The sequence below is a fragment of the Corvus hawaiiensis genome, chromosome 4 (genome assembly GCF_020740725.1).
Source record: "Corvus hawaiiensis isolate bCorHaw1 chromosome 4, bCorHaw1.pri.cur, whole genome shotgun sequence".
NCBI lineage: Eukaryota > Metazoa > Chordata > Aves > Passeriformes > Corvidae > Corvus > Corvus hawaiiensis.
The window spans coordinates 52,502,332-52,523,095 of NC_063216.1; the positions used below are offsets into that span (position 1 = coordinate 52,502,332).

Sequence of the window (20,764 nt, forward strand, 5' to 3'; positions counted from 1 at the left end):
GCTTCTATTCAAAACAGCTATTTTCGCTTATGAATGGCTGACAGATTTCCAAACCTGAAACACATCAGTATTAAAGCAATAGTATTAATATCATCTGCCATTCAGTATTATACAAAGCATTTTTTAAAAGACAATGTACAATAGCCATGAACTAATTAATTTAGTCCCATATTAAGGAAAAGTAATTAATATTTAAGTTTTGATCATATACAGAATTAATAGCATTTCTAATTCAGCACTAACCATAGATATCCTGTTATTTTTGTAATATCAGTTAAAGTATTAATTTCATTCAAAGACACAATAAGGCAGAAAGGAAATAGTAAACCTTTACAAATCTTAGCTTAAACATTTTCATTTTATTTACACACTTCAGGAAAATATATGTCTATTCTTCAAAAATCCAATTTTAGTCCTATAAAACCATGCAATAAAAAGATATTATTTATTTTATAACACTTTTATGAACTAAGTAAACACAATTTAATCAGGCCAAATTTTACAGCTTAGAAATTAATCTCTCTCCAAAGGTGCATCTAATTTAGAACTTGATTGGTATCAGGGTTTTTCCTTTATCAACCTAACCCATTAGGCCATTACAGATATTGTTATTCTCCAAGAGAAAAAATTATTCTAACATCTGTTCTCAATCTGTTTTTCCATAATTTCCTTTTATGCCCCATGTAACTCATTAAGCTCATCTACAAAACATTACTGAGTCTATCTCCACTGTAAATGTCTTTCTACTATATGATCACATGAAAAGAGAAAAAGTGGTAGCCTACAAAACAACCCACTTAAATCCCACACTATTTCTACTTCATCTTTTGATCAAAGAAAAGACATTAGGTTAAACATTATGTGTGTCACCATTCTGACTTTCAAAATGATGTTAAGTGACCTATATACTAACAAAGTGAGAAAAACATGTCCATGTCTTACCATTGTGCTGTCTATTCCTTATGACTGCTGCAGTCTTATGAGAGAATTTTTTTTAAAAAGAACATACCTTCTGAATGGCTTGAAAGAGTGATTTTAATATTTTAATTCACTTGTGCAAATAATCTCCAGAGTACAGAAGAGGAGAAGAAAATGTCCCAGTAACCTAAAATCTTACATGTGTAGGATGAAAAGAACCTGGAGTGCAATGTGTCCTCCTAAATACACTTTCCATTTTCTTCTACAGACAAAAATTCTATTTTATTATTCTGAAGCTATTATCCTGTGAGCTCTTCTTCCCCTCTGCCTCCATTCAGCAATTGCTGTTCTGATTTAATTTGAGAGGAAAATACCTATTTACATCTGACTTGTCCACAATGTATTCATCTAAGCAATACAAAGGTCATTCTTCCTGCAGAAAGATAAAGAATTCACTGTCAGAATCTGTCCTGCTAGCCCTCAAAAGTGCCGTTGCTGTAAGAAAAGTGCCATACTATCTGATGTTAGCTAACAATTGATGATTAATGTGAGGTCAAAGTCTAGTGAAGGGGATTTACTAATATTTATAAACATCAGTGAATTGAGCAAAAATCTGAGGGTATTTAGATTTACCCCAACATTCTATCTTGCATGAAAACTGCATGGTGCCTACCTTGAGGATTTTACCTTGTATGAATTTCTGTGTGAGCTGCTGTAAATCTGAAACCAGTGTCCAACTGCTAAAGGTTCTTTATGCTCTGAGTCTACATTGGCAATATATTTGTAAGTGAAAATAAGATTAGTGGCTTTATGACTATGATTTATGTTGGGAACAGGGAGTGACAGAGAAAAGCTTACTAAGGGAGGAAAGAGATACTTGCACAGGATAGGCTGAATTACATTCTGCAGGAAAGAACCTCTAAAACTAGATGTTAGAAATCTTAGAAGATAGTAGAAGGAAAATCATAACGAAAACCAGCAAGAAATACAAGCACGAAAAAAGTAAGACAAACCAGAAGAGAGGCATTACCATTACATGCTCTAAATCAGACAGTAGGCCTAATTTGTATTTTTTCCTGAGAACAAATTAATTCAATTTAATAATTGGGCTAAACGTCAAGAAGCCAGAGAAACTCATAAGGTCCTTCTTGTCATTAATTCAATCAGTCAGTGGGATGACTTCTGTATGAAATAGATGTGAAATGCATAAGGGTAGAAAAATCCAATCTTGACAATTTCCCTGTAACAAACAGTGGAGTTTTTTAATAATATGAGAGGAATATTCTGTCTTAAGAAAAGAGAAAAATCCTGCATTTAGAATAGGGCCAAAAGAGTTTGTATTTCCACAGCAGGATACACAGCTTATGCAGCTATTTCCTGCATTCTAGATTAGGTTAAAACAAGACCAAGAATCTATATGAAGTGTAACAAACCCAAACTAGAGTTCAGAGAAAGAATTTACTCTTCTCCTGATGAAAAGACGCACACTTTTACCCATCAAGAAACAGATTTTACAGGTTACATTTTCTTTCCATTCAATATTCAAAGAAAATTTAAATATTTACCTTGGGAAGAGTCTTGAAATATCTCTACTTTTATCCACTGACCAATTTACCTGTTAACCCTTGTTAAGCATGGTTACAGTTTCCCAATTCTTTATCCCAGCACTGGCACTAAAGCAAGACCAAGCTCCAAGGAGGGAACAATTCCAAATTATATCAGCTGGCAAAATGTCCCCAGGGAGCATCTGTCAGCTACAGGGAGCTGGCTCGCCCTCTTGCTACTATTCCAGTATATCCCTCCAAATTTAAAATCTCTACCACATCTCCTTCCATGTGGAGAATTGAAACAAGTCTTTATTCCTTATATAATAGCTAAGAAAAAACTCAATATCTGCTGGCTGAGATATTTTATAAAGTCTAATAATTCTCACAAAAATAATAAAACTACACTCACAATCAATTCATACTTGCTGTGTTTCACATATGCACAGTTTTTCAGTTGCAAAGTGTGACATATAGAGAGAGAATTGACTTACAGGACCAAAAGCATTGCTGTCAAAGCTGTGTCCATGGTGATCCCCTTCCACCCAAATATGACCATGTGGAACTTTCACATACTTCTTTTTGTATCCAATGGTTCTAAACAGAATTGGAAAAAATGGTTAGTTAAAAAGATTTTAAAAACAAACAAACAAACAAAAAACCCAAACTCAACAATGTTTTGTTAGGAAAATTCACATATTACAGGTTTGGATTTTGATCTTGCATACAACTCAACACCAGCTTAAAAATACCCACACTGAAGTCCTTTGGACTTCAAGAGTGTTACCCAATTCAAAATATATAAAAATTTTGTATGAGCTAGTTGCACTATCAGGGCCTGTCTACTACATTGTTTTGCCAGAAATCACATCACAACAAAGGAAGAAGAGACTTTTCAGTTAAATATAATTAGAGATTATTAACTCCATCTCTGTAGTAACAAAATTTGAACCATCAGATTTTATCTCAGGTAAACACGAGTGAATATATATATGTTGCAATCACATAAAGATAATGTTTAAGACCATTTTTCTTCGTCAAAAATATACTGGTGTATCTGAACTGGCCTCAGATTCAGAGCTTAGATTCCTGAAATGATTCTATCCTGGGGGTAGGATTTGTTCAGCTATAACAAGCTAAACAGGATAAACTTAGAAAAAACCTTTAAGAGAAGGCCAAGTGATGAAGGAAAATGACATTGATGCCATCCTCTACAGAAAATCATATTGCCGCAGCATGTCCCAGCATTACAAAATGACAAACTACAGATTACTACTAAAACTGAGCTGCAGAGTATGCAAAATTCCTGTATTTAGTTCCCCAAGTAGCTGTCATTTTCATAATGCCAGTCTGCCTTCTACTGCACACTTCTGCTTTTTTTCAGATGGAACCTGTTATTCTGCAATCATTCATGCAGAGATGTTGCTTTAACCCCAGACACCAATTGTCACGCACGTTGAATTATTACCAGGATGAAGCGTTTACAGATGGGACTATGAATAGTGATACCTCTTATTTAGTTTTGAATAAACAAGTCTGTCTATAGACAGAAACAGACTTTTGATCTAGCTTGTTGCCTCCAGCTGCTCATCGCTTTTCGCTGTCTGGAAGATATGCCCTCAGAGCTGAAGGCAGAAGGAGCACACTCTAAATCTAAAAAAAAAAATCAGCTGGAGAGAGAAAGTCATCTGCACCAGGAGATTCAGCTGAACCGTGCAACAGCACTAATCAGGGATATTCACAAGTCAAAATGAAAAAAATTGGGTTTTGGGAGGTTTGTTTTGTTTGGGGAGGAGGGTGAGTATGTTAAAAGGACAAGCTAATCAATAACCTGGAGGCCATGAAATATTAGATGAATAAGGAATCCTCAAAAGTGCATTTTATTAACTCTATTTGGCTATATTAGTCAAATAAAAATTATAATTACTTAATTTGCAAGTCACAAAATCCGACCAATGCTTTTTCATTCAGCATTTTTCTGGCAGCTAAAAGGATGAGCATGCTAGTACTATATTCTAGTGGAATGTACTTTCATTGGAAGCTGAAAAAATAATAGCCTATTTGCAGAAAAGAAAAAGACTGATCTTCTTTTTTTCTAGAACAGTTTCATAATACACATTATTCAAGACTAAATTCCTACACCATTCAAAACAAAAATGTAAAACTGTCCTAGTTGGTAAATATATGATTTCCTAAACACAAAGAGTATGCTATAATAATTCAATTATGCTAAAAAAGCAATTTATTACTGTGCAAATCCTTTTGTTTTTTAAGAGATATGGCATACAGTTTGGACAATAAAATTATTTATGTTTTGACATTTCATAATGCTTTGTCTCATTGATAGTTTCTTTTATAAAGTATCACATATTTTACTAGCAAAATGTTTTAAAGTATAGGATGCGAGTTGTCCATTAATTCTGCTGTTTGATTAGACACGTCTGAAAATTATTAAATGGGTCTCTTCAATCAGTGATAAAGGCAAAAAATAGCTCAAAAAATATTTAATTTTTTCTTCCATTCATCCTCCTGAATACACAAGAGTATACTGTGATAAAGTTTTGTACCCTTACAGACTTCATGTACAAGACTGAATTTCACACAGAAAGGTGAAAGGATTTGAAAGGTAATTCTGCTGACATGTTTACCTCATAAATGTCAGGAAAATAATATGGCAAATGCCAGTCAGTGACTCAATTTCTGACCAGACACAATCTCTTATTCCCAAATAATCTCCTCCTTTATTACGATTAGGAAATCACTAAGAGAAAGGAAAAAAAAGGTTTTGTAATTAGTACTTAAAAACAAAATTTGAGGCAAAAAAATGGTCTGCATGGATAGGTCTTGCAAAGGTTTTCAGAGGCCCTGTGAAAATCTAAGGGTTTAACACAGGTGTATGGTGTGTTCTTTAAGGCCTAAGGCAAAAAGAAAAAGATTACAGAGTGCAGTAATTATAATTGGTTCTTTTTATTATTTCTAAAACATAGTAAATACATATTTCTTTTCTACTCTTGAAATAAGCATCATAAACCAGAACATTTTTCTACAATTATGCACAAATAAAGTCTCTTGTAGTGATTAAAGAGGAATTATATACAAATTCTCATATTGAAAAAAGCAGATTATTGTACACAAGTAGTTTTTACTCAGAGGAAATAGAATTAAAATTTACAATGTTAATAAACACATTAAGGGAATAGGGGAGAAAAAAGAAATGGAAAAGAAACAAAAGCAGCAGTTCTAATTATCTACTTTAGTAGATAGGAGTGATATTTCATGAATAAATCCCTTAAACAGTTAAATGTAAAACCTTCTGCTATTTCATATATGGGTTATATAAATCATCAGATTTTTCCCACATGTAGGCTCAATAGAAAAAAAAAAAAAAGATATCTTGTAAAAAATAAGTACCTGCATACCTGTGAACAGAAGAGAGGCAAGAAAATCTATTTTCCTAAAACAATTCCTTCAAAATGTTACTGTAGTATTTGCATAGGGCAGTTATCTGGGGACCTTGCATCCTCTCTAGCAATACTACTGCAAACACTGTCCTGTGGAACACTGTGGAATTTTAAAAAAAAGTTTTGAGATTTTCACTGCATGCATTAATAGTAAACCACAGCAAAGGCTCATGTTACAGTGAACTGGATCATCTGTTTCTTGATATTGGTTTTAATTTTTAAAATAATTTCATTGCTGAGTTACTCCACAATAGATTAATAAACTGCAACAAATATTCCTGCAAACAAACCAGAATACAGGCTTTAGAAAGCCATGTTTTGTTCACAATTATAGGGTTTTTTTAATTACTCTTGCAAAGACTACATTGATATTTTTAAAATAAAACTTCACAAACTCAGTTTTCTTTCCTAAGAAGAGAATCCAAATTGATTCATAGTCAAAAATAGTCATTGCCCCTCTCTTCCATGAATCCTACAGAAATTTTAATCTCTGACCTAAATTGCAAGGAAGAGAACACATGTGTGTGCTACATTGGCAATATGGATCCTAATCTAAATGTAGCAACTACCATTTATTTGTTTCACTAGCTAAACATTTTAGCTAGACATGCTGAAATAAAATTATTGTCGATTTTTTGGTGCAATCCTACAAGGCCAAATTCCTAACACAACCATCATTTCTGAAAAGTGACTCGACTTTTTTCTTAAGGATAGTCTGCAGACTACTGCCATCAACTTCGGGGATTTAGATCTATGTAAATGAATAACAGTTTTAAGTGTAATGATCAATAGTTCTGTGAAAAATTAATACAATACAAAGTGAAAAAATACTTTGGAATGCTTCTAGCACTCTTCAACAATGGCTGCAAAACTTAAAACCCTCAAGGCAAATATCAATTTAAAGCACTATTAGCTCACCAGGAATTTTACATCAATTCCTTGTGAGACGTCTTTGCTGCAAAGGAATTGTAGTCAATAATATAACATATATTTTGAAAGCAATGCAATCTATTTTTCTTTCTTAGTTGAGCATTCTTAGACTCATTTCTCTGACTGACTGTAACCATGACCTCTGTTAGCTCTCATGCATGAAGTTTTTAATTAAATTTAGAAGATATCTGAATGAATTCTTAAGAGAACAATTGCATTGCTGTAAGTAATAATTAACTTAGTATTTGTTAATTTCATATCTAGTTCATTAGCATGAGTTATAATTACTGAACAATCTCTTAAACTTCATAAAGCCTCTACTAATGAAGAGTAGTCTTTCACTTTCTTATATTTACTGTCTTTTAAGAAAAAATAAAAACAGTTTAACACCTCTTATTCTTCCCATTTAAATGGTTTGCTTTAGCATTAGTTCAGGCAAAGACATTAAATTACACAGATTTTGATATATAGAATCCAAGCATCTGTTAAAAACCATACTGGTGTGAGCAAAAAAAATAATTTCAGGTTTTACTGAAGTCGTTGACACATTAGTAATAATCACTTATGCTTCTGTTGCTCAAACTATAGTTGAACTCTCATTAGCTTAAGAACAGGGTCTACCAGAGTTGCAGTAATTTTCTTGTTCAGAACATAATGGAATTGCATTTATCTTTTCAGACGTTTCTACAGAAGTTGGTCTGAAATTCTGAATTACTTTTTCTTACACATGAGGTACATTTTGAACCTTTGCAAGGTTTTTTTTCTCCACAATTTAATAGCTAACAGATGTAGTTATAGCTATCCTTGGCTGAGAAATAATTTCAATCTTGACAGTCAAAAATGAGCTCTATGTGGTATTCTAACCACCTGCCCACAAGCAAGAAAAATCTGCTTTTTTAGGATGCGGTAGCAGTGCCAAAGCAAGCAACTTGGCTCAGCCAAGCTGGATGAGGAACGACTGCCTTCAGTTTGATTTGACCTTGAGAAATCCAAAGGTCTCAGCAATCTGCATATCTTTGGGTGTCATTAGGGAACAGACACTGTAGATAATGTCCTGTTTGCAGAGGAGATAAAAAAAAGACAAACTCTTTTGTAATATAGGTAGTCTCTATCATATTTAAGAACCACTTTTTCAACATGAATTGCTGTACATGTTTATCGGGTTTGCGTGGCCAGGTTTTGGTAGCATGAGGTCTACAGGGGTGGCTCTGTGAGAAGCTGTCACAAGCTTCCCCCCTGTCCACAAAGGTCAATGGTGGCCGGCTCCAAGATGGACCTGCTGCTGGCCATGGCCGAGCCCATCAGCAATAGTGACAGGGCCTGTGGGATAACAGAGTAAAGAACGGGGGAAAGTTGCTGTACAATGGTAATTTCTACCAAGAGAATGATAATGTATGTTACAGCTCTATACACACCAGGGTCAGTGAAGAAGGAGGAGGTGCTCAAGGTACCAGAGCAGAGATTCCCTTTCAGATTCTGGTGCAGACCCTGGTGAGTCAGGCTGTCCCTCTGCAGCCCATGGAGGTCCATGGTGGAGCAGAGATCCACCTGCAGCCCATGGAGGACCCCCACTGGAGCAAGCAGATGCCTGAAGGAGCCTGTGACCCCATGGGAAGCCCACTCTGGAAAAGGCTCCTGGCAGGACCTGTGGCCACATGGAGAGAGGAGTCCATGCTGGAGTAGGTTTTCTTGCAGGAGTTGTAACCCCACAGAGGACCCACACTAGAACAGTCTGTCCTGAAGGACTGCACTGAATGGAAGTGACCCGTGCTGGAGTTCATGAAGAACTGCAAAGTGTGAGGAGTCACGTTGGAAAAGTTCATATTGGAGACTGTCCCATCAGAGGAACACCAAGATCAAGCAGGAGAAGAGTGTGAGCAGTGCTCTCCCTGAGGGGGAAGGAGCAGCAGAAATGTGATTAAATAATCACAACTGCCATTCCATGTTCCCATGCCCCACTGGGTGCAGGAGGAGGGAGAAAAAATCCAAAGTAAAGTTGAGCCAAGGAAGAAGGGAGGGGTGGGGAGAAGGTATTTTATTGGGTTTCTTTCTCATTATCCTATCCTGATTTGCTTGGTAATAAAATATACTAATTTCCCCAAGCTGAGTCCATTTTGCCCAAGACGGTAACTAGTGAGTGATCTCTGCTTGTCCTTATCCCCATCCACAGGCCTTTTGTTCTATTTTTTCTCTGATGTCCAGCTGAGGAGGAGAGTGATAAGCAGCTTAGGTGGGCACCTGTCATCCAGCCAGGGTCAACCCACCACAACGTGGAATTTTTACTACATACATGCATCTTAATCAAATTCACAGAATGAACAAATACTAAGATATTCAATTTCAAGTGACACGCGGATCCCAAAACATGAACTTTGCTGCAATATAACATATAAGTTTTATTAGTATCACTGCAGGGAATCTTACACATGACACTAAACACCTTTCAGCTCCTAAGAAATCTTTTTCACTTCCAACACACATATACAGCCCCCTGTGCCTTTCTACTTTAACTCTTCCCTTACGTGTACATAAAGACACAAAGGCAGGGTTATATATATGAAGCAACTAAATACTTTTTTTCTGAAGGCCAGCTATAGACTATGCATGAGAGTAAGTAAATAGGTTAGAGAATATTCTCCAGTTGTGTGCAGCTATAAACTTTTGCCTTAGAGCTGAAATCTGTTTTCCTTGTAAGCTGCAGATCCACCAGTTATTGAGAGGCCTGACTATAAAAAATGCATCCAAACTCAGAACCTGGAAAGTGCTGGAGGAGCCCTAATGCTTCGGGTATTGCTTCATAAGCATTGCCAGACCTGATATATTGAGAAGGGAACCCCTTAAAGGAGACAGAAATGACACAATCTGAAACAAAATACTCCCATTCAGTGAGATTAGGAATAGCCATTATGGAGGCAGTGATTCCCTCTGCCTGTAATTGGGCAAATTTTTGATTGTATAAACTCTGTTTTCATTTTGCCATTAAATATTTTGAAGTCTCAGGAAAAAAGAACACTAATTTACTGCTTTCCTCATCTAGAACAGAATTATGATTACAAAAACACCCCCTTTTTAATAAATAAGCAAAGCAGTTAAAGCAAGCTGAACTACAAATGCTATCTCTTTTTTCCCAGCTAAAGCATTTTTACCAAAGTGCACCAGTGCACATTCCTATAACTGAACAGTGCTACGAATAAGTAGAAATCTGATATGGAAAGTACAGGACATGTTTGTAGCTCTGCTTCATTAGACAATTTCTCACAAAACATGCCATTCTTAAAAAAATAGTGATTTACCCATTACTTGCTTCACCAGTACCATCATAATGCAGTTAACAAGTTTTGAAGCACAATGGTATTCAGGAAAATTACTGGATTTGTGCATGTTTATCTAAAATGATAATATGATTGAAAGGACAAAGAATAAGCCAGCTCATCCACTACAGAGATTAGGCTCATTTCAAACCTGATGTTCCCTTGCTAACAAGGAACAAGGAACAGAGAGAACACTGTAACAAAAAAAGAGACTAGAAATAATTTTAAGAGCAAAAAGATGTGAGATCATTGCTTGGGAGATTCGCAAAATTTATGGCATCAAAGTATCCTTGATAGATCAATTTCCCAGAAAAGGGTGATAATTATACCTCTGAATCCAGATATATTTGACCAAAACATACCAAAGACTTAGAAGGAGCAATTAATGTCTCTTAACTCCCTTAATATCACATAATTTCCCAGATATTTGCTCAAGTTTATGTCAGTGTAATTCCTTTTCCTGTTTTTTTCTTTTTCTGTTGTTTCTTTCTTCCTTTCTTTCTGGAACTTTCGAAATATCCTCAAAATACTCTTAAGCTTTTTAATGAGGAAGCAGCTATGGCACTGCTGCTGTTCTGTATGATCAATATACATGACAAAAAAAATGTTCTGCTTTAATGCTCTTTACCTTCATATATGTCTTTCTGGAGAAGATTTTCATGATGTCCGCCATTCACTAAGAATGTTTCCCAAAGCTATAGTTTAATTTGATCTTGGATGATAATGTTATGAGTTGATAGCATTTCTAGAATTTATTCTATTTTCCTGTGCTTTAAAGATATAGTGTATATCTAGGGCCTAGGTTTTTCCCCTCTTGATGCTTTTACCAGTACCTAGGTATTTGTATCACAAAGGTTTGTTATGTTGGTGCTGGCAAGCATTCTGTAACTTGATCCAAAAAAGCTACAGCTGACAGAAGTTCTTTTCTACGTCTTGTGAACTGTGGAGTTGTAGAGGCAGTACTTACCAGCAATGCTAGGGGATCCGGATTTTAAGGAAATAATTTCTCCTTGGGTAAAATTTATTTTCATTCATTTGCAGTCAGTTTTTATGATTCCCATTTCCAGCCTCACAGTGTCTTTGTATATTTTTCAATTCATACCACCTTCCTTCAGAAACTGTAAAAGGCCATTGCAGATCACCATGCACATAACACTCAGCAGCAGAGGAACTTCCCTCTGTTCTGAGAGTTTTGCTTACCTAGTCAGGAGGCATGTGGCCACATAAAGCATTTAATATTGCTTGTCCCTGCAACACAGAAGTAATCTTGCTCTCACTGCTAAGAAAGATCAACTAGCAGTAGCTTTCATCACAGAGATGACTTTATCACTTTCTCCTATAACATCTGTGAATAGTTTTGGTTTTGGGCCTACTACCCTACACCTTTTATATTGTGTGCCGCTTTATTTTATCTTCATGTGTTTCATCCGTTCTAGCATTAGCAGCATTCTAATTTTATGATCCTTTCCACAGCAGATCTCTTCAACTCATTCAGGAATATACATTTTGGGGAATTTCAATGAAACTATGGATGACTTCTGCAAACCTGTTTTTGAAATAATAGAGGTAAGTCCAGAATCTGGGGCAGGGGTGTTTTGTTGGGTTTTTTGGGGTTTTTTTTTTGGAGGGGGGGGGTGGTTCTTGTTGTTTCTTCGGGTTTGGGTTTTGTTTTGTTTGGGTTTTTTTTTTCAAGATTGATTAAACCTAAAGCAAAATACTGCAGAGGTGGTTCTATGGAAAATCTGTTCAAGGACCATATTTCTTTCAAGGTACATGTATAACTTACATTACTACCTCTAACTATACTGAGAGCCTTATTATTTAAAATGGGTATTAAAAAATTCCATATTTAAAATCAATATGTGTTTTTCAATTTATTCAACAGTGGATACTATCCAAAGATGACTGCATATACTGTATGTATGTGAATAGAAATTACTACACACTTTTACACAAATCTGTCACTCCCATTTGGAATACTGAAACTATTTCATTCTTTTGCTTACCCTATTCTTTTAATCAGAACTATAATTCTTTTCAGGATAAAATTTGCAACAAATACAAACCAGTAGTTTTGTGTTGAAAAACAGAGCAATCCTTATTGGTTGCATAACTTTCATTTAGATGGCTAACCACCTTATTGATTCAGCCGAAAGAAAACATACAATATCTCATTTTTCTCTACAAATCTTTCACTTGTGAATCTGTCTGATTCCAACTGCCAACACTGTGCCCTTTCAAGTTAAGATTATGAAAATTATTCACTTTGGTTCTTTTGATAAAAGTCCCATTAACCAAACAAGTGTATCATTTCATTACCTTCTCACATTTCTCTACTAGATTATATTGATAATTAGCATGACAGGTTTTTGCTAATATCATTATCAGATATTAACAGTATCATATTAAATCATATATTAGATGGGAATCATTTGTTAGATTCATTATCATTAGCTTCATCGTTTTACTAAGTTAAAACTTTACTAGCTATTTTAGGTCATCTAAGTGAATTACCAAACCCTGACATCACTGTCAAATTGGAAACTTTATACCTGTAGGAATGGGAGGACACATACAGATGAAAGACATGTTGCTATAAAATATTAATTCCTGCACCATACACCCTCTTTTTATTAATATTGAATTAACTGGGAACATTTAGACACATTTTAAGGAGTTGAAGACAATGGTTTTGAAGTGAACTTCAAAAGTTAAGATTTATGGCACTATCAAGATGAAAACTTCACCTGACACCTAATGGTTTCCTTTTTCTCTCTTTCTGCAACATATGTAGAAATTCTTCTCTCAGTAATGCCTACACCAGCCTAAGAAAATAAATTATCAAACTTTTTTCTAGATTATAAATTGTGGAATTTAAAATTCGACTCAGCAGCAAACCTCTAACCGCAGAATCTGCAATTAATAAACACAGCTCTCTATGAAATTCTTCCTCTTTCAACTCACTTTTTCTACTCACCCAAATCCTCTCCCTTAGCAGTTCTGCCATTTCTTTTGTGACAGAAACTATCAAGGGAGAGGCAGCAGGCTGACCTTTGGTTACCTATCCAGTGTGTTTACTCAGCCTCAGAGTGGAGGTTGCTGGCCATGCCAGTCTTCCAACAAACAGGCTCTGTAAGAGGAGGAAGAAGAGGTGTACAGGAGGGGAAGAGAAAAAAATTGGTTTTAAAAGTCTTTATGCCCCAGAGGGGAATATCATGGCAACCTAAAGAAATGCTGAATGAAGAATGATGCTCTTATTTTCAAAAAGTGGTGACAGAGGTGGTCACAGCAGCATTGCCTCCTCATCACTGTGCTAGATTCTTGTAGACTTGTGACTGCTAAAAGAGTCTGGCAATACCTCTGCCTAGGTCCAGCTGTAAGAAAGAATTCCCCAGCCACACACCTCTCACAAAGGAGCTAATTGCTATACTTTCTTTATTGCTTAGGACTAAACAAAGGTATTAAAATTTTCTAATCTGCTTTAGGCAGCATATGCAAAATGTAGAACCCTTAATGTAACAAGTGTTTTCAAGATGTTTTGTTTTGTTTTAATTTAGGGAAGGGGGAGAATTGGTATTCTTTGTACAATGGAAGCCTTGAAACTTCACATGTCCTTCTATTAATGTTTGGTAGGGAATAATATTTTAAAATGCCTTTTATTGCTTTTCCTTTAGAAGTGTACTTTCTTTTTTAAAGAACACTACTATCAAAAAAATAATTGAGACGCTTACAAGTAAGTAATAAAAAATATTAACCCTGTATGGATAAATAATTACTTTTATGATACAAGTTATGATTATGAGTTTTGAAACTCAAAATACTTCAATTCTTTTATTTCAAATATGTTTAAAAATTTGTTAGTAATTAATCTGTATTACAAATAATATATTAATATTATACAATAGTATAATATTAATGAAGGTGTATTAAAAATAATTATACTTTCTGCTGAGAAAAAATCTGAGATAACCAAGGAAAAGTTAAGGAAAAAGATTTCCACAGTCAGCAAACACTTTGGAACACTGGTCATACTTCGGGAAATATAATGGAAACTAAGATCAATATGAAATTTCACATAACATAATCACAAACTTTCCTAAAATTTAAAAAATAGACTAAATGCAGAAAGAAGTGGGTTTATCTTTTTTTGTTTCCCCTATCTTTATCTCATGCAACAAGAGCAATTGTCATAAAAGTTTGGTTTGGCTTTAGACTTGCGTGATTTTAATCTGAAAAACTTGCTTAACAAAATCTAAAAAAACAACAGGTTTGATATGTCTTCTATTAAAAGATATGAGCATGCAGATACCTACTTTTGAACTGGTGGTGCTCTTTCAGACTGAAGTTCCAAATTACAGAAATAAACAATTGCAATTTGAAGTAAACATCAAGAAAAATATTTTCTTGTTATTAGATTCATATCTAAACAAAGATGCTATTTTTTTCTTGGTGTTTAAGATAATGTTATGGTATATCCAAAAATCATTATTGATCATTAATCTTTTATGAAGATTATAAGAAATGCCTTATTTCTGTGTCTGAGCAGCAGTCCATGTAGCCCAACTGTCTGTCTCCAGACAACTGGAAAAGCAGACAGTGCCCAGGTAAAGCACATTAGCCTGACTACTCTCCATGAGCACAGAGATTTAATCCATCAGAGATGTTTGATTGTACATCGTTGTCTATTTGTTTTACTATCTATTTACAGATGCGTTATCCATGAATTTGTCTAAACAATTTTTTCTATTTGCTTATACTGTCTGCTTTCAAAGCATTCTGGGGCAACAAATTCCAGAAGTTCACTATATACTGCACAAAGACTTTTTTCTGTCTTATAGAGCAATCTCCCATGTAAAATGCCTCTGCTTCTGTATTGTGGGATTTGGTGAATAGTTCAGCTGGTCCATCAGCATTGTTTTTGTTGTTTTTAACCTCTCTCCATGTCCATCTTTAAAGTTATGTCTCAAGAAGCAAGAACTGACTGCATCGTTTAGGGGTAGTATACTCCTATACTGTTAAGGCAGCTCTATATTTTGAATATTTTCTTAGTTTTTCAGCTTTTGAATTACAATTTATATCAGTGGAAATCTAATAAACAGAAACCCTTAATTTAGAAAAAGTCTAATACTTTTCAGAGCAGTCTACTGTTTGCCACATGAGCTCATGTAGGAATATTTTTTTCTGGAAGAGCTCAGTTACATGCAGTTCAGTGCTGAGAAACAGTAAAGTGTTTCATGGAGCCTAAAAAGATTTAGATAGATGATCTCTGCTCTTAGATGTTAATACCAGTTTTCTTTTTTCTCAAACCACTGAAATTTCGTACTGTTTTGTTAAAAGGAAAACCCTGCAAAGCAGTAAAATTTTCAAAGCAAAGATCATCAGAAAATAATCTGAATTACCTACAAAAGGAAAGGGCCCTCATTAATACTTCCACTGCATTCAGTAACCTCACACCACTGAGTCAATTGATATTTCATTAAACTGCTGTGTTTCTCACATTCTCCTTCTCAGGAATGTTTTCCTATTTCATGTTACTAAACCAAGAAAATATTCATTCAACATTAATTCTTGAAAAAGCCCTCAGAATTATTCTTCGATCATTTTAATATCAACAGAGAACCTAATTCATCATCTGGCCATAACAGTAACTTCCTTGTCATTCCCTTGTGTTAGCAGGAACACAAGTATGCTGAACAGTCTACTGAGTTTTGTAGTGTTAAGAAATACTTGTCAAGAAGGGAATTTTTGTATTTCTTTTTTAAGACACAAAGTGCTACAAAGGAAGTATTTTTGACTTTGCTTTACAATCTTGCATTATGAGTCTGGGAAAAAATAGATATTTTTGTATAGCAACAGAAAATCCTAGCATTCTGGTGTTTCCAGAAAGAAAAGCGTTATCAGCACAATTAGATGGTTCTAAATAAGTGAGAGTACGATGATAGGAAGCCTCCTTGTCAAAACAGCCTGAGACAGACACAAACCCCAAATTTTTATTTATAAAAACAGAAAAGAAGAAAAAAAAATCAGTGACAGTCAAAACTATTTCTATTAATGATGGCCAGAAGAAATTTATAATTTAGGATTGAAAACCAACAAAGTATATGTTGCTAAATATATTTTTAAATAATGAATATCAGGCCCTACCTGCTTTAGCAAAGTGTAAGGGTTAGTAATTCAGCCAAAAGCTGAATCTGAGGTGTGAGAAAGAAGAAAAAATTATCAACATGAAATGTATCACTACTTGAACATTACTCTGAAAATTGTCATTACCTTTTGTCAGAATACATTCTAAAGTTGAAATTTTACAGGTATCATGAAAAGCAAAAGGATCAAGAATAAGACTTCAGTCCAATGTCTTGTAGAATTGAACTATTTAAAGATCACAAATTTCAGTTTCAGATTATTAAATCAATTTTCATTGGTTGGTGACTCAAACCAGCAGAAGTTGTTTGTAGGTTTCCACAGAACTTTGCAATGTTGTCCTAACCAAAATGAGGCTCCTCATATGCTTGCCATTTTGTTCTAGAAAGAATGTAATACAGCTATAATATAACTTCCACACAGAAGATTTTGCTATCCATATAGAGAAGCTGGTAAAAGGTAGGGAAGATTTAGCATTACTATCCACATTTAGTAGAATAATCTGTAATGAAGATTAATAGGTTTGTATAAGGCTGTTCAACAAAACTCAGATTTCCTAAGTGACAGACAAGACCCTATCTTCCTTATTTGACCAGTTGTATGGCTTTATTTATAAAGATTGGTTTTAACTGTAATTGTTCTCTTGATTTTTTCCAGTGATCACTGCTACTACAGTACATTAAGAGAAAATAATTTGTATACATTGTTCTAATAACTTAGGTGTACAAGACCCAGTCCCATCTCCTCATGTTTGTTCTTCAACACTAGAAAAAAACAAGTTTTTTCTGAACCAGGGGCAAAGGGCCACAAAAAGAAAAGCAGAAATATTGATATTAACATGTTTCCAATGGCTTCTTCCTTAAAGTCCATAGATGAGTGGATTTGCAGGGGATTTTCCCCACAGGAATGAAGGTACACCACAGTAGAAAAGGAGGTAGGATGAAAATAACATGGTTTTGGTGCCACACACACCGAGTCAGTCACAAATACCAGCAGCAAGAGCTTCTATCTCAGATGTTGGACCTTGCTCACCTCTTCAGTGGCCAGACAGAGGTCCATCATGGCCACTGGGAATGTGTCTGTGTGAAGGACAAAGTCCTGGCATATAACAGAGAAGCAATCAAAGGTCTGCATATTTTGCTGGAGTGTAGGGCTGGGCTGAAGAGACTCCTATCACAGTTGCCATGCTTTAAAACACACATACTTCCCAGCAGTGCAAGCGGAGCCAAGGGAGCCCACTTTCCCTGCCTTTCTTTCAGATGAGCTGTTCCAGCACAATTCCCCATCAGTCATAATCTGTCACTTCTGCTGAGCATTAAGATTGTAATTAATTCCTCATGCCCAGCTATGCAAGGAAGTGGTACTGTATAATCCTCAGCAAGTCATTCTCTCTGTCATAGCAGAGAATCTTTACAAGAGAAAGAGGAATAATCTGACAGACACGTGACAGCTCAAACAACCCTTCAAACATTTGATTCAACGCAAAAAACCCAAGCAAAAATTTCTTGAGAGGATGCCTTTAGAGCTCTATTATATTTCACCCTTGAGAGAGAGCAAGTAGGGAAATGTTGCATAGGAAAGTGAGAGTCATTGCCAGGCAATTCCCAGCTCTTCCTATTCAATGAATTAGTTAACATCTAGTTTAGAAGAGGGACAATCGTATTTTGTTATGTCCTATTGGCAATATTCCTAAGACATAAAAGCACAATGTGCTTTTCTCCAGTGCACAACCAGTTCATTTTTCAGCTTCTGAGCTGATGAGTGCCTCAGTATGGAAAGTCAGTAGAAAGCAATAACCAGAAAACCAGCTGGTAGACCTGAAATAATCCTCATATCTAAAAATCTACCTGCTAAATTCCTGTGGAAATACTACAGCACTTGCTGTACTAAGAAAAAGTATTAGCAGCATCAAAACTATCTACCAGCAGAGTTACGGAGGAGGAAGTAGAAAGCAGGATTTCTAACCAACTCTTTCACACTGCCAGTGCTAAGTGACTTTCCAGTTATACCAATAACGGCCTAAAAACAGCTATGGGGAAACCTAAAAATAAAAAAGATTAGATTCACAGCAGTCAAACCAGTAACTTATATTTCAGACTTCTGTAGCTTTAGTTTTTTCTTTCTTTTTGTTCTTTTTCTTCTTATATTCCTACAGACCTTTATACTGCCTTTTGTACACTTCCTCCCTTCTTTTATGCTTCCTCAAGGGAAAGTCTAATATATGTTAGACCTGTTTCACAACTTTTTCTCAACAACCTCAAGAAATACTTATGGTGACAGATGCACCTAGTAAGGGTTGATTGGTCGGTCCAATAAATTCTTAGTGTCCTTTCCAATTGAACACACCACAAAACCCTGAGCACTGTTTCACTGTGATACAGCCCCTCTGTAGAGCTCTAAAGCTGCATGGGCTGCCCAGGGAGGTGGTGGAGTCACCGTCCCTTGAGGTGTTTAAAGAAAGATTGGATGTTGCGCTTAATGCCATGGTTTATTTGATAAGGTGGTGTAAGGTCATACTTTGGACTTGATGATCTCAAACATCTTTCCAACCTAGTTAATTCTGTGATTCTGTGATCTCTACTCTCTTCATAGGATCTCATTTAGTCAAAACAGCCAGAAAGATTCCTCCATACCTCTGAGATGCAGCCATTTCATAAATTGGGTTGCAAAGCATAGCTTTGTGAAAAGCACATTAAAGTACATTCTTTATCTGCAAATTCCTCTGTCAACACAGCTCTCTGTTGCTGTGCATACCTGCTTCTCAAGAATGACAACCTTTCTGATAAAAAATATAGTGTCTCTGAGAGAACATTAGTACAAGCACGAACCCAGTAAAAGGTAGGTGATAAGGCATTAAATTGGTGAAAGCATCAGATTTTTCAGGCTAAAGATATTAGGAAAATTAGTATTTTTTTCCATGCACAAAAGTACAACTCTAGACTTGCTTGATAGTCCTGTGGTTAGAGATAATTAGGAAACAATATGTACGTGTCTACACAAATAGACTTCAAGTGTGAAGACATGGATAGCAGCTTTTGAACACACTGAAAAAAAATCATGAAAACACTATTAAAAGTCTGGAATGGGTAATTTTCAGCATAAGCTACCAGTAAAGGAACATTTCCTCAGTCCATAACATTAGCATTAGCATTTATTACCACTACCATATCACACAAAAAAAGAAAGTACAAAAGCTAAGGAAGATAGACAACAGGAAAGAAAACTAAATACTTTAGAGTGAAATCTTCTAGCTCCAGATTAATTGTAAGGGACAGGATATTTTATAGACTGGTCAGCAATAGGAATGGACAAGTACATAATGTTCTGATGTTCAGACCATTTGTATTCAGTTGATACGTAGCTGATACAAGAGGTACAATTACAATTCTTAATTTCCTGTAGATTTCCATGACACCAAGTTTTCTTAATGTAGTGAATCACTTCAGTCCCATATTTCAATTTAAAACAATTATGGCAATTATGAAACTCAATGCTCAGTCTGAGAGTTTGACTGCTGTATGTTTGGAAGATGGATCACATAAAAGACTTCAGTCCCTATCCAGAAAATACAACATATGGAATGAATACTATTCATTACTTAAGCTTTGCAAAAAATGTGGAATTAAAAGAACAGGAAAAATATTGTTTCATAACAACCAGGAAGCACTTGGGAACTATTTACCCCCACTTCTTATAAGACAGCAAGCAAGCAAACAAGCAAGCTATTTTCTGATATACTGCTTTTACAGGTAGGAGTCCCAACAGGTACATTCCTGTGAACCATAGTGCTATTACACTTGTTGCTTTATGAACCAAGTTGGAATTCAAGAATACTGAATTCAGAGAGAAGTTTTTCTCACTTATCAAATGTCTAGCAAATGGCAGTGTTCTCTACATATTTTTGGAAGTCCAGAAAAGGCTTCTTCAGCACTTGGTTGGACCTACAAACCTGCTAGAAGCAGGAGTAGCAGAGCTAAAGAAGAATTTCTCATTAGTCCTTTTGTGTTTTCTGCACAGATAATACTTCACCATCCACCAGACAAATATTTGATCAGTCTTATTATTAATAGCTAATACATCAGTGAGAAAACCTCAAGAAAAGCCTGAATTTCATATATCAGTACCTCTTGTATCAGCTTTACATTTTTATGCTTGTTTGATGCATATTATTAATCGAAGGACTGCAAGAGAGGAAGGACAGGAAAAGGTAAGAAGGTAAAAATGTAAACTGAATGCCAAGAATATAAACAGGACACTTGTTCAACTAGATTTTATATTTATTTTCAGTATTGTCAGTACATGCTCATCAATTCACAAATGTGATCATATCTTTACCTCAAAGGGTTTGAATCTTCTTATACCTTCCTTGAACAGCTAGATAGCTCATAGCTCAGAAAAGAGAACTTTCTCATTTCTAAATCACATAATGGATTGAATTGGAAAGGACTTTAAAGATCAT

The 20,764-nt window shown here is 35.3% G+C and overlaps 1 protein-coding gene across 3 annotated transcripts in view; it reads right to left on the reverse strand.

The window, feature by feature from the left end:
• Positions 1–20,764, reverse strand: part of IMMP2L (inner mitochondrial membrane peptidase subunit 2) — a 426,547-nt gene that overhangs the window by 90,745 nt on the left and 315,038 nt on the right. For all 3 annotated transcript variants that reach the window (XM_048300487.1, XM_048300489.1, XM_048300488.1), the window contains exon 5: positions 2,957–3,059. In XM_048300487.1, coding sequence (XP_048156444.1) covers positions 2,957–3,059 — 103 coding nt within the window. The remainder of the gene's footprint in view (positions 1–2,956; positions 3,060–20,764) is intronic.